The sequence below is a fragment of the Thermobia domestica genome, chromosome 2 (assembly GCF_964235325.1).
Source record: "Thermobia domestica chromosome 2, izTheDome1.hap1.1, whole genome shotgun sequence".
NCBI classification, from domain to species: domain Eukaryota; kingdom Metazoa; phylum Arthropoda; class Insecta; order Zygentoma; family Lepismatidae; genus Thermobia; species Thermobia domestica.
This window is the reverse complement of record NC_137455.1, coordinates 286,548,187-286,561,608: the sequence shown is the minus strand read 5'-3', so window position 1 is coordinate 286,561,608 and position 13,422 is coordinate 286,548,187. Positions and strand designations below refer to the sequence as shown.

Below are 13,422 nucleotides of genomic sequence, written 5' to 3'. Positions count from 1 at the left end.
CTTCTTGATTCACTAGGAACTCACTACATGCTTCTGCATTCCCAGTTCCCTCCTTCTCCTGTGGCCGTCGAGTACGAAGTGAACGAGTCTCTCCCGCTGCTTGCCGAGTATAGCAACTTCGTAGGCTCGCCAACTGGACAGCAGTGTTGCTAACCTTTGGGATGACGTCACCTGGAGAGTTCTGTGGGAGGGGACTACCACAACCTCCATTACTTGGGAACCACTAGAAGTTGGGTCGATGTGTCCCACATCATTTGACTCTGGTTAGAAGGCAACGCAAGCAGTCGTCAGTGTTTCTTTGCTCTCGTCTGAGGAAGGAGCCATTTCTGGACAGGGCGTTGACATATGATGTGAAGTGGGCCCTGTACGAAGCTCCACGGCGCCGTCCTCATTGGTTAGCATTGTACGAACCGGTTCCAAAGCAGCCAAAACCAGCACTGCACCAGAAGAAGGTCTTCAGGTATGTTTGGTGGACTGCTCGCGGCATCGTGCATGGGGAACTGCTACCAGCTGGTCAGAGCATCGTGCAACTGTGTATTGTCAACTGTAGAGCCGTGTTCAAGAAAACTCAAAACTCTGAAGTCAGCACTTCTGAATCGCAAAGGGGTCCTCCTGTTACAAGACAACGCTGAGTCCCACGTGGCTAGGATGAGCAGGGACACCATTCTACTCCTTGGATGGGAAACACTTGTGCATCCGCCTAATCCCCGGAAATTGTACCGTCCCATTATCACATATTCCGTTCCTTAGACAATCACTTTAGAGGACGCCAGTTCAAATCACTAGTAGAGGTGCAAAAGGCACTTGGTACATTCTTCGCTTCATTGCCCACCAAGTTGCACCGTGATGGAATCCATGGTCTTCCAGAAAGTTGGCAGATGTCAGTCGATGCTGATGGGGACTATTATTGATCTTCCATTTACGTCCATCTTTGCTATTTTATGTGTCTTACATAAGAATAGCTTACTTAGTACATGTTTGCAAAGAAAACATATATTAACAAAAGAGTAATTTTTACATGATTTAAAAACATAAATGTAGCATTATCCAATGTCCAATGGAAGAATGACAGAAATTAATAATATGCAAGTAATTGACTTCTAGCGTAACTGCAACGAAAGGCTCGATTTGTCACTTATGTAGTCCGTGACCTGTGTGCACGATTGAAGCAGAAGATATTAGTGGAATCAGAGAACTACTGTGTGTCAGGTTACGCTAAACAAGCGCACAAACACTGAAAAAATAATTGTTGAAGAAAGGTATGTTTGTATGTTTCTCTATCACAATAATACATTACATCTAAGCATCGCCGAGAACGTCTTTCGTAAACTATGGAGATAATGAATTGGTGAGTCCACTGGAGAATAATGAATGTTAGCGGGCTAAGATAAGAATTATTTCTGTTTCTCCTGACCGACAAACATTTGAACATTAGTGACCTTGCAGATGAGCGGAAATATGCATTCTGTGTTCGCGATCGTACAGTACAGGACTCAGATCTGGTATTCGGATATGGAAGTAATATATTACGCATTGTGCTTGCCTGCTATATTTTCTCTTTAATATTTTACTATGACTAATGTGTAGTACATCTGTTTGGTTGTTGGTACTTTCTTCGTGTGTCTCCGGCAACGAGCACTATCTAGCTATGTAAATATGAGAGAGAGTGCGGAATGACATACCTCAGATAAGACTCTCAAAATCTTCACGACGACCTGCGTGAACTTCTGTCTTCGTGCCGTCATGAACTAAGTAGACGTACTATTGATGTGAGTACTGTATTCCTCTTTCTAAACACCTTCTATAAGAGGTTTGGACTTTTCCATTGTCGCCATGTTGTGATTACTGCCATAAACTTTCACATTCTTACCATGTTCTAATATTGTTCAAGGTTCTACTTATTTGGAAATGTGTTCTAAACGCTGTTCAAAAATAAAATTTTAAATAATAAAAGTATTTTTAAAAAAATTCATTCTAAAAAACATAAATATCAGCCATTGAAAGGAATATCATGTTGGAAATGTTTTTCTTCTGAAATATTCTGTCAAATGTAAATAAAACCATTAAAAGGTGAGAAAGGAACTGATTTTTAACGAGAGTAAATTTCTTGTTTAATGTGCACTGAAAGCTTATGATCTCAGCAGTTCAGCTTAACTATATATAAAGGTTTATCACGTAATATTTTTCGTATCTCTCTCTCTCCCTCTTTCTTAGCGTGCGCTAACAGCCTGATGTTATGAGAACTGTTGGTTTCCAATATGTAGCATACAAAATATTTATGGAATACCCATACTATTAGAATAATGTAGGACAAAATGTTACATTTCTATGACAATAATAATAATATTAATAATAATTGAAAAATTGGAGTTTTTCTAAATTCAGCTAATAAATTTTCAAATTAAAGAGAAGAATCTTTTAGTGGAATGGCATTCAGAAATCACCATCTGCAGAATTGTTTTTCTTTTAGCGTATAGCGAGGGCTTAAATAAACGTTAGCATTCATATTAAAACAAATAGAGGTTCCGACTTAAATTACTTGGCGTGGTATCTGGATGGAGGTTTCCTGAGGTTTTCTCTTAGCCTTAAGAAGAAAATGATGTGGTAGATTTAAATTTTTTGCCTTGAAACTTTTAGTACAACACATTATAGGTTGCTAATTATTTGCAGCTTAAAAGGATTTACATGTGTTAGAAACGATACAGTTATTGTAAATATTTATTAATTAATAGTCACTTTTACACACTAAGAAACAGTACTAATATAGTGGAAATATCATAATAGAGTAAACATTTAAGTTATTCTATAAGCAACATTTTAATCATTAAATTCCATACTTTTTAATTTATGTTTGCAAACTAGAACTTGTTATTCAAGGCAAACGGTATAACTTAAAAAAATATATTCTTTGAAGTCAACTGTATTTATTTTTTAACTTAGAACATCACACATGCCAAGAAGACGAGTTTAAGTGTGTAATTGGAGGATGCATTTCCAGTAGTTGGGTTTGCGACCGTGATAATGATTGTGTTGATCACAGTGATGAGGCTAATTGCTAATTGCAGTAAGTGTTATTACAAAAATTACTTAGAATTACCATTTTTTATTTCTACATGATTATGATATGATAATTTTTCTTCTTTGTTAATTTTCTAATAGTGGAGGAGTTCACAAATAGCTGTGTTTATACACGGCATAATATTCGATATTCCTTTATTTACTATATTTACATGCGTACATAAACAACAATAAGTATACCGAATATAATTTACCTAATCTTGCCTTCAATTGAAAGCTAGTCTATTATCGTACATTAAAATTTCAAGTAATTTTCAGTCATCAACACTTACGTATAACACTCCTTTCTATTGGTAGACAGTTGCTTAGAAGAGATCATATTCTTGATGAGTAATAGTGAGAAGAAATGCACCTTTTCCTTAATTATCTGTTTATAGTCTTAAACTCAATATTCCTTTTTGGTTCAAAAAGAACTTTAAATACTCAAAGTTATAATGAGAATTGCCATTTGTTAGTTTAGAGAACAGTACCATTGTAATTTTTAACTACATAGCAATCCTATGGTTAAGCAATTAGCCAATTATTGAAAAGCAAAATGATGTTGGGGGAGAATGAAGTCAAACGTGGACGACAATCGTAAAGTGAAGAACTTTGAACCAAGCACTACAAAGTGTTCCTTATGTCCTATGTATAACATGAAAAGTAACATTTTAATATCAGATCATCGAGTAATGTAGCTTCCTGAGGAGTGCGTACATGTCATGATTTGATTGGGGCTTAACGTTCGTGTCAGCAATGAGGATACACGAAACTTGAATCAATCCTCAGCTTCACGTTAAATCTAAACCATATACGCTCTCACTGGGAATCGAAATCGGGTGTTTCACATTGAAGGCATGTGCCTAGCCATATAACAAAAAAGGAATTCCAAAGTCATTATTTGCAAAAAATTTGACTCGCGCCAAGATAGTAGCCCATTCAGTTTCCCAAAACTTGAAGCTTGACCAGAAACACTGAAGATTGAGTGATCCTCTTAGGTGCAAATTTATAACGCAGGCTTACAGATTGAGAAGAAAAGATCTTATGTAGTCAGAAAATAAATTTTCATAAATAGTAAGAAGGAATATACCTGCTTAGACTTGTTCCTAAGGGTGGAATATATTGTCATCCTTTCGATCTAAAGACAAAACCTCACTCAAATTCCTCAGTTTCTACGACAAGAAAATTTCGTTGACAACCTTCTGCGGGGAAAATAATGTGGTCAATCCTCTGTCATTCATAGGTTGATCTCAACCATTTCCTGCCCAAGGGACAGATTATTGATGTACACTATTACATCACTATCCATGTCTTGCTTGAAACATTATAGCTAACTTGTATGTATTTGTTTTTCTAATATTTATTGTGTCAATGAAGAAGCATGCATTCTGAGGGTTGTCTTGACAGAATTGCAACTTGTAGTGGTAATTAGTAAACCTAATAAATTTTCCCGTTTGCTTCCAATTTTCCCGTTTGTGTTGGAGAATGTGCTAATTAAGGGAAATCACATTTTTTTCACAAGTGAAACAAAGTAGACATATTACTAAAACAAATGCCGCATATATAGATTAAAGGTATTACAGCTGCTTTTCAATTAATCAATTATCAATTCAGTCATGCATTCTTGCTTTGTCGTGAAGCTGGAAGACATTATTCGCAATTGTGTTGTTATCAGATTTTGTGGTGCAGCAACTGTAGATTAGCAAATGCTTTTATGATGTAGCTAATACACAGAAAAAAAAAAAAGAGGTGTTGAAATAACACAAAATGACTGCCACTTTAGCGTGTTACTTGTGTGTCAATTCAACACAAAGCTTTTTTTTTTTCGTCATCCCAGTTAAAGGGTTGTGCTCTTTCTTCGGGTAAGTGCATTAATTTGACTGATTGAATTGAAGGAAATGTAGGTGGCCTAAGAGGTTTCTTATTTATCATTTATTTATTCATCATATTAATATTAATCATAAACACACATACATATAAAAAGAAACACATACATGAACAATAATATTTTAGGTGCTATAAGTGAATATGGTAACATTGCCAGGTATTACATGAACACAAATCATGAAGGAATTTGTGAACTCAAAAAATAAAGGTGCAAATGTAATTAATGGAATGGATGAAATGAAGTGCTCTGGACGTCACATCACTGGGTTATGTTAGTTCAGACGCATGAAGTTATCTTCTGTTCCTGGGGCGATTCAGGAACTGATGAGGACGGAGCAGGCCATTGTTAATAGGTACTTACTGTGCGTATGATGGATAGATATGAGATGAAAGTTCATGCGGGCGATACACTGCAAAGATTTCGGGGTCCAGCATATCGTTATCTAATTGTAAATGATATAGTGTCATGATGTGCTGAAGGGGAGTATCAACGTAATGAGGCGGTGCATCATTATCACGGTCGTAGCGGAGAATTTCAAGCATCAGGGAATGGTGCTGAGCAATTCGTTTGCAGATAAAACGTATACGATGTTGTTCAAGATGATTTAGTATGGCGTAAAGTCGATCATCTCATAAAGTGATCTCGTTGGATGCGGCAGACTTATACGATATGCTAGGCGTAGAGCATGGCGCTCGAGGATAGCAACTTTTTGGTAGAATTTTAACGGTGCAGATATCCAAGCTGTATGTCCGTATGTTAACGTACTCCGCATGAATGTTTTATATGTATTGATTACGGTACGTGCTCGTAGTCCCCAAGTTGTGTCAACTAGCCGTTTTAGAAGATTAAGTCGGTTTTGTCAGCACAAAGCCATCGCCTTCCGAGCATATCGAAAATAACTAGTCACTACCTGGGAGAATTTGCATTGGTATTTATCGTTTAATATGAGCAAAGCTTTGCGAAATATCTTTGGCACCCCTGCCAAGTAACGAATAATGTTCTATGTTTTCAGTAATCGGTCAATTCAATAATATTGTTGTAAACTTGTGAACATCTGACAATAGTTACACAGATAGCTGTGCTTACATCTGTATTCTTTATCTGTTACTCTTGTGTCTTAGCATATATGAACATAAGATGACAGAACTGTTGCCTGTGTTATTCTTCGCACCTCATTATTGCGTTATTGCCTGAACGCATCTTCACACCTAATCGACGATTCTTCACATCCAGCCGAAAAAGTTAATGTGAATTCTTACGCCCTACAACCCACTACACGACATTCCCTCCTACCTGAGACACCGTTAACTTAACGAATTACAGTCGATGAACTCAGAGCTGCTGTCAACCAAAAACGTAATTCCGCCCCAGTTTTTGATCAGGTAACTTACCGCAATATCAAACAAAGCCCTTTATCATTTTTGTCTCTTTTAGCAACTATTTATACTTTCATTCTCCGCACTGGATATTTTCCAACAACATGGAAAACTTCGAAAACACTTATGTTTCCTAAACCGAACAAACCGTTAGATGACGTTTCATCATATCGCCCAATTCAGCTTACCTCCACATTTAGCAAAATCCTCGAACGGATACTGGTGAAACGACTCCGTACATACCTTGCCCATCGTCACATTCTTCCTATATATCAAACCGGATTCAGACCTGCTTTCTCTATCAACGACCAACTTCTTAGACTTACCAATCTGATTACCACACATTATAAAGCGTCAAACCATCTTGTCTTGTGCTGTTCGATTTAGAAAAAGCATTTGATAAGGTTTGGCATCTAGCTCTCATTCATAAACTTATTCGCCTACATATCCCAATTCCTTATATTAGATTTATTTTCAACTTTCTAACCGACCGTCTTGCATACGTTTCTACAAATGATCACCTATTACATCCAATCTTTATTCTTTCTGGTGTCCCTCAATGGTCGGCATTATCGCCTCTTTTATATCTCCTCTTTGTTATGGATATGCCTCACTTCCAGACAAACTGCACATGTTTCAATATGCTGATGACACTGCCTTCCTTACCCTTTTCAATACCATCCCGGAAATCAATATACTTTTACAAACAGCTACAGATAATTTCTTTCAGTAGTGTAAAAAATGTCATTTATTAATTAACGCTTCTAAAACTCAGGCCATCGTCTTCCTACCGCACAAAAGGTCAACCAAAGTCTTCCTTAATCCCAACCGCTTAACGCTTCAGGTTGACGAGGTTCCAATACAAGCCAGTAAAACAGGCACATACCTTGGTGTAACATTCGATCGGCATCTTACGTGGAAGCATCACCTTGCTACGATTACCAGTAAAGCTTACAATCGACTAAATCTTCTGAAGCGTTTAACTGGCAGAACCTGGAGCTTAAAACCAGCCACTGTACTCAATACTTACAAAGCTTTCTTGCGTCCAACCTTTACACATGGCCATACAGCTTGGGTTTCTGCACCTAACAGTTTTTATCAGAAACTACTCATACTTGAAATACATGCCTTGCGAATTGCTCATCGAATTCGATTACCCAGTCCTACACAACACCTTTACAGTCTTATCACATTTCCTACATTACAGTACCACATAGGGAAACTCAGGATTAATTATATCAGTAGACGTTACCAAGATCATCATCCTCTCTTGTTAGATACGATGCACTATTTAGCAATTCACCCCGCACCTTCTCGTTTTATGCACACACCTCTATCACTATTATACACACTTTACTGCTACACACTTCCCCCGAATCATCCAGATTTTCACCTACTTGATGATTTTCATACTCACCTTCATCATCCTCTCATTTTTCCATCTTATAGTGCACAGTGATTCTCCGTTGTACAGTAATTAACATGGGCTCCCTCTGTCTCCATTATAGCCTAGAGTAGCCCCTACACAAGAAGATGATTTCATTTGTGCTCTCACACACCTTACGTGTTGTGGCGTGATTTACATCTCATCTCATTCTTCATCTCCATTGTTACACGACATATTTCCACATCCAAGTGCTTTATCTGATATATATCTACACATTGCTCGCTACTATCATTTGGACATTTGTTTTCATTCATTTGAACACCTTTGTTTACTCATTCAAAGTAATATATGGTTCCTTCTCAATATGTATTGTATATGATATTTATTGTGTATTTTGTGTTTGTTTTCCTGTTCCAAGAAGTAAAATATTTTATCTTTATTTCTTATACTTATGTAGGACCAATGTGGAAACATTCAAAACAATACTACACACAGGATACTGGGTGAAATAAACTTGCTTTCATTACAATCGAACATTTATTACATACTACTGTTTCATAATTAAAACACATGATTGAATAATTTTGCGTTGGAAGCATAAGTATAAAGATGACTTGGTAGCTCTCTGGTAGAGAGCTCTTCATAAATTCCTACATCTCGTAAAGTAAACTTTCCGCTAAGAGAAATGTGATGTTGCTTATAACATATATTTTTAATGGTACTATGATTTAGCTTTAACTATAATGTTTTTGTATTTATACAGTATTCTCAATCTGTACTAAAATATCAATTCAAATTTACATAACAAAGATATACAAACATATAATTCCGTAACTCATAATAGACAGGTCTATCCACATTTATAAAAACCGGTAACATAAACCTTTTTAATAGGATTATAGTACTGTAAATACGATGCTTTGCAGTAGGGCTATAAATAAAATAAAATTCGGGTAAACGGCACCTGAATGGGACGCCGTATTATCTCCACAATCTTCAAACACACTTTCAATAATTAAAGCCTGTGACAAACATATTTCAGCTAAACGAATAAGGGGCAAGCTCTGACGCTACGTTGCCAAATGGTAAAGGGATGTCACTATAACTAAGCAGACAAAATACAGCGCGATCAGGTGGCAGGGGATAGACGTGGATGTGTACAAAATAAACATGGCAATACCGCAGGCCTTTCATTTGCTACCAGCATTTAAAGGGAACTTGGAGCGCCGCCTTCAAATGCTAAGATGTTTGTCATGCCGTTTAGTCAGGTTTCTAGCTCAGCAAGCCATTATCGCTCTTCACATCTCTCAACAACTGGCTTTTCATGGTTGAATGAACTTTCTCTTTTTCCTCAAATCAGAATTGCAACCTTCTGTCTTAAGATAAAAAATTTTAAATTAAATATTTAACAGAATAAGGAGATACCACCAATATGTTTAATTTCCAGAGTACACTAAGTAATAAGAACTACATCGCATATATTAACTTCCTAGTAACGATAGGAGACAAGACTTGAAACTTAAGACTTTTATAAGTCTCAGGAGTAGTAGTTAACTCTTGCGAGTGACACCTTTCTGGACTATCTTCCCAAACGTGAATCAGTTTTAAGTTTCAAGTCTTGTCTCCTGTCATTACTAGGAAATTAATATATGCGATGTAGTTCTTATTACTTAGTGTACTCTGGAAGTTAAACATATTAGTGATATCTCCTTATTCTGTTAAATATTTAGATTTAAAAATTTTTATCTTAAGACAGAAGATTGCAATGCTGATTTGAGGAAAAAGAGAAAGTTCATTGAACCATGAAAAGCCAGTTGTTGAGAGATGTGAAGTGCGATAATGGCTTGCTGAGCTAGAAACCTAATTATTGAGAGTGTATTTGAAGATCATGGAGATGATAAGATGTTTCGTCCAGGTGCCGTTTACCCATGCAGGAAAATGAATTTCCTGAGTGAGACAATATCTTTTTTCTGCAATGTATGTAGATTTATGTTTGATGCTCCCGATCTAGTATATATTTGCAGTGAAATCATAATTGTCTCAATCGAAGATTCCAAGATGTTATTGATTATTTCTGGTTACACATGAAATACTTATACTCCATAGTTCTGGATAATCACAATAACATTTTGAAACATTTTTCTGACCAGAACAAAATGAATTATTTAATAACTATACGATTTTTGTTAGAGTTTCAAGGACCTAACGTCCTCTTCATCAGACATTGAGAAAAGACAGATGACAGCAAATCTTATATCTTCCTCAGCCGTTAGTTAGCATTTTCATTTATATAATTTTAATTGTTGTTTTTATATATATAAAATTTTAAATTTGTAATATGTAACAATATCATATAACTACATTGTTAATACATGTTAATTGTCAATGCAATTTTACAATTCTATTGATCTTTATATAAAATAAAATAAAATAAAATAAAATAACAGAAATTTGAAAATATTCAAATTGCACTAATAGTCTTACGCATTTTTCTTTTCTATCACTTCTAATAATTTCTCCCATTGCTCATGTTTCTATCACTTGGACTGGACTGGACAAGTGGTGTAAATATACATGAGCAATGGGAGAAATTATTAGAAGTGATAGAAAAGAAAAATGCATAAGACTATTAGTGCAATTTGAATATTTTCAAATTTCTGTTATTTTATTTTATTTTATTTTATTTTATATAAAGATCAATAGAATTGTAAAATTGCATTGACAATTAACATGTATTAACAATGTAGTTATATGATATTGTTACATATTACAAATTTAAAATTTTATATATATAAAAACAACAATTAAAATTATATAAATGAAAATGCTAACTAACGGCTGAGGAAGATATAAGATTTGCTGTCATCTGTCTTTTCTCAATGTCTGATGAAGAGGACGTTAGGTCCTTGAAACTCTAACAAAAATCGTATAGTTATTAAATAATTCATTTTGTTCTGGTCAGAAAAATGTTTTAAAATGAAATACTTAAATTCTCTTCTGGAGTGGTATGACTGAATTATGTATAAAATAATTGATAGTACGGATCAGTTGAAGAACTGTTCTCTGTTTCTACCTGATGTTAATAATTTACAATTGTTATAAAGTCGATATCTAGTTGTTATCAACTACAAGCAGTAGTTTACGATATTACTGATAGGAAGGCAGAAAGGAGGAGAGCTACGAGTGATAGCTTCCAAACAACAACCATGGAACTAGGTTCAAGAAAGGAGTGCTAGGTTTACAGTTTGCCTCTTTAAGGCCAACACAAAACCACTATAAGACGGTATGTTGCGTACGTCTGCCGTGTGGCAAATTTTTCATTCGTGATCATTGTTCGAGGATAGTGCAAATACTGTTTTGAATAGTGTAAAACATATTATGAAATAAAAAAGCTCATACATACATACATACGTCAACAGCTTTATTGGTGAATATATAGGTTCACCAGAAATGTAAAGTCCTTGTGTGTTACAATTGTGAAATTTACTTATAAATGAATAGTTCAATACATATAATTTACCTATAATAGTATGACAGCAGTGATTACAGAAGTGATTGTCATTTATTGTTCAAGATAACTTGCTTTTATATCTTTGTATGTCGTTTGCACTTTAGACGTTCTTTCCTTTAATCTTAATTATTATTGCACATGAAAGTATTTAAGCAAGTTTTGAATCGAATGAATTAAAAAAAGAACTATAAGAAAACATGTACAGAATTAAAAAAATCAATTACATATAACAAACACTACTATTTATACATACGCCATCTCATTCATATTGTTATAACAATGTATAAATGTAGTATACATATTTTATTTATTTTTCAGGGTTACGAACGCCAATGCTAAATTATATTTAAATACCTATTGATCCAGTATTTGAAGAAAGTATTCATTTGACGACGTAGATGCAGCGTGCTGCTGATAATTAAACCTGAAGTATTTAGAACAATAAATGTAGTAATGTAAGCTATATTATGCAGATCACTTTCTCAAGTAATAATACATGTTTCTTATATTTTTATTTTTCAAGTACTTATAACCATAACTTTTAAAATATATGTTGAATTCTGTCTGAATACTAGAAAATAAAATTATATTTGAAACGCAAATCACCTGTATTTTTCTATATTTTCGTGTCTCGAATCTGCACTTGATTTTCGTGCTTGTCACTTGTAGTAAGATGAAATTTTTCCTCTTTTAGTTTGGTTTATTTTGAACATGGTGCCAAAATGGACATTTTTAAAATATAAGCTACGTAGATCCGTGATGTTAGGAACTAAAAGATGTATGAAATATATATATATATAACTACATGAGCTGATATAAATTATTGAGCACTTCTGCATCATTAGAATGATGAAATTTGGCATGATTATAGCCTTTCAGGACTAACCGATAGGAAAATTGCCAAAAGTGAATACTTTTAAGTTTTTAGGGATCTAAAGGGGGATAAAGAAATTCCCATGCTATTTAAATTGGCGATTTCTCGAGATATAAAATCTTATGTTTTAGATAGTTGAAATAGGAAAACAGACGATAAATTTTTGTGCGAGGCCGTAGGTCGAGCAAAGACAGTGTATGGGGGCGAAGCCCCCGGATGAGCAGATTCAGGAAATATGAAGAGCAAGGTATCACGAAGTTCACTGTTGATACAAATGCCGATTGATAAGAAATGTGAGGCTGTATTCCGAGTAGACTGGGAAGGGGGGAGGTCTGGAGAGCCTCCAGCTAGCCAAAGGCTAGTATATATATATATACTAGCGGATATCGGTTTCTTTTTGGTACCAAAATGTTCAGCATCCCCTTAGGACAAATTGACAGAAATGTTACCTCTCTATGACTTACCATTCCCGACATATGGCTCCTTAACTCTCCCGAAATCGAAATTTTTGGGCCAATATCTTGGGAGATTGAGTGAAATATTCGAATACTTCTTTGTTTTTGATGTTCTATCGAATGGAGGGCTCAAAATTGAAAACAAATCGCAAATAACACACACACACACACACACACACACACACATATATATATATATATATATATATATATATATATATATATATATATATATATATATATATATATATATGATGTTTCAAAACAACACCGACAACGTTTAGGAGGTGATTTCTGACACCAAAGTAAGACAAAAGGAATAGGCCAACCTGGGAGCACAAATACTTCCATTCGGAACGTTGATGAAAACATGAAATACTGAACTTTTAGACGTCCATAGCTGCGAAACTATTTGATCTACCGTTGTCAGGTCAAGACTTCACTTAGGAACTAATATGTGAGCTATCCAAAAGTACGTGTTTTGGAATTTTAAGGTACTCACGCAACAATTTTTAAGGAGGCTGTTTGACTACGGGCATATAATTTGAAGTATTTACGATCTACATCTCTAAAAATTGTTGCGGAAGTACCGAAGGATTCTGAAAGATGGATATTTGGATAGACTACATAGTAGTTCCTAAATAAAACCTTGACCCGACTACATGGTATCGTAGCTATGGACTTTTAAACTTCATTTTTCATGTTTTCGGCAACCTGTAACTCCGAAAGGAGGCATTTGTGCACCCAGGTTGGTCTATACTTTTTGTCTTATCTTGGTGTCAGAAACCACTTCCCAAACGTTGTAGGTGTTGTTTTGGAACACCCTATATATATAGTGAGAGATAGAGGGAGGAATGAGCTGCAATTTTACATT

The 13,422-nt window shown here is 35.1% G+C and overlaps 1 protein-coding gene across 6 annotated transcripts in view; it reads left to right on the top strand.

Annotated features, from left to right (window-relative positions):
- LOC145678542 (uncharacterized) overlaps window positions 1-11,814 on the top strand; it is a 98,064-nt gene extending 86,250 nt beyond the window's left edge. For 5 of the 6 annotated variants that reach the window (XM_081748818.1, XM_081748815.1, XM_081748816.1 and 2 more), the window contains 2 exons: window positions 2,941-3,064; window positions 11,538-11,814. In XM_081748818.1, coding sequence (XP_081604944.1) covers window positions 2,941-3,059 — 119 coding nt within the window. In that variant the 3' untranslated portion in view covers window positions 3,060-3,064; window positions 11,538-11,814. The remainder of the gene's footprint in view (window positions 1-2,940; window positions 3,065-11,537) is intronic. The other variant, XM_081748817.1, reaches the window with a different exon arrangement.
- The last annotated feature ends 1,608 nt before the right edge of the window (window positions 11,815-13,422 follow it).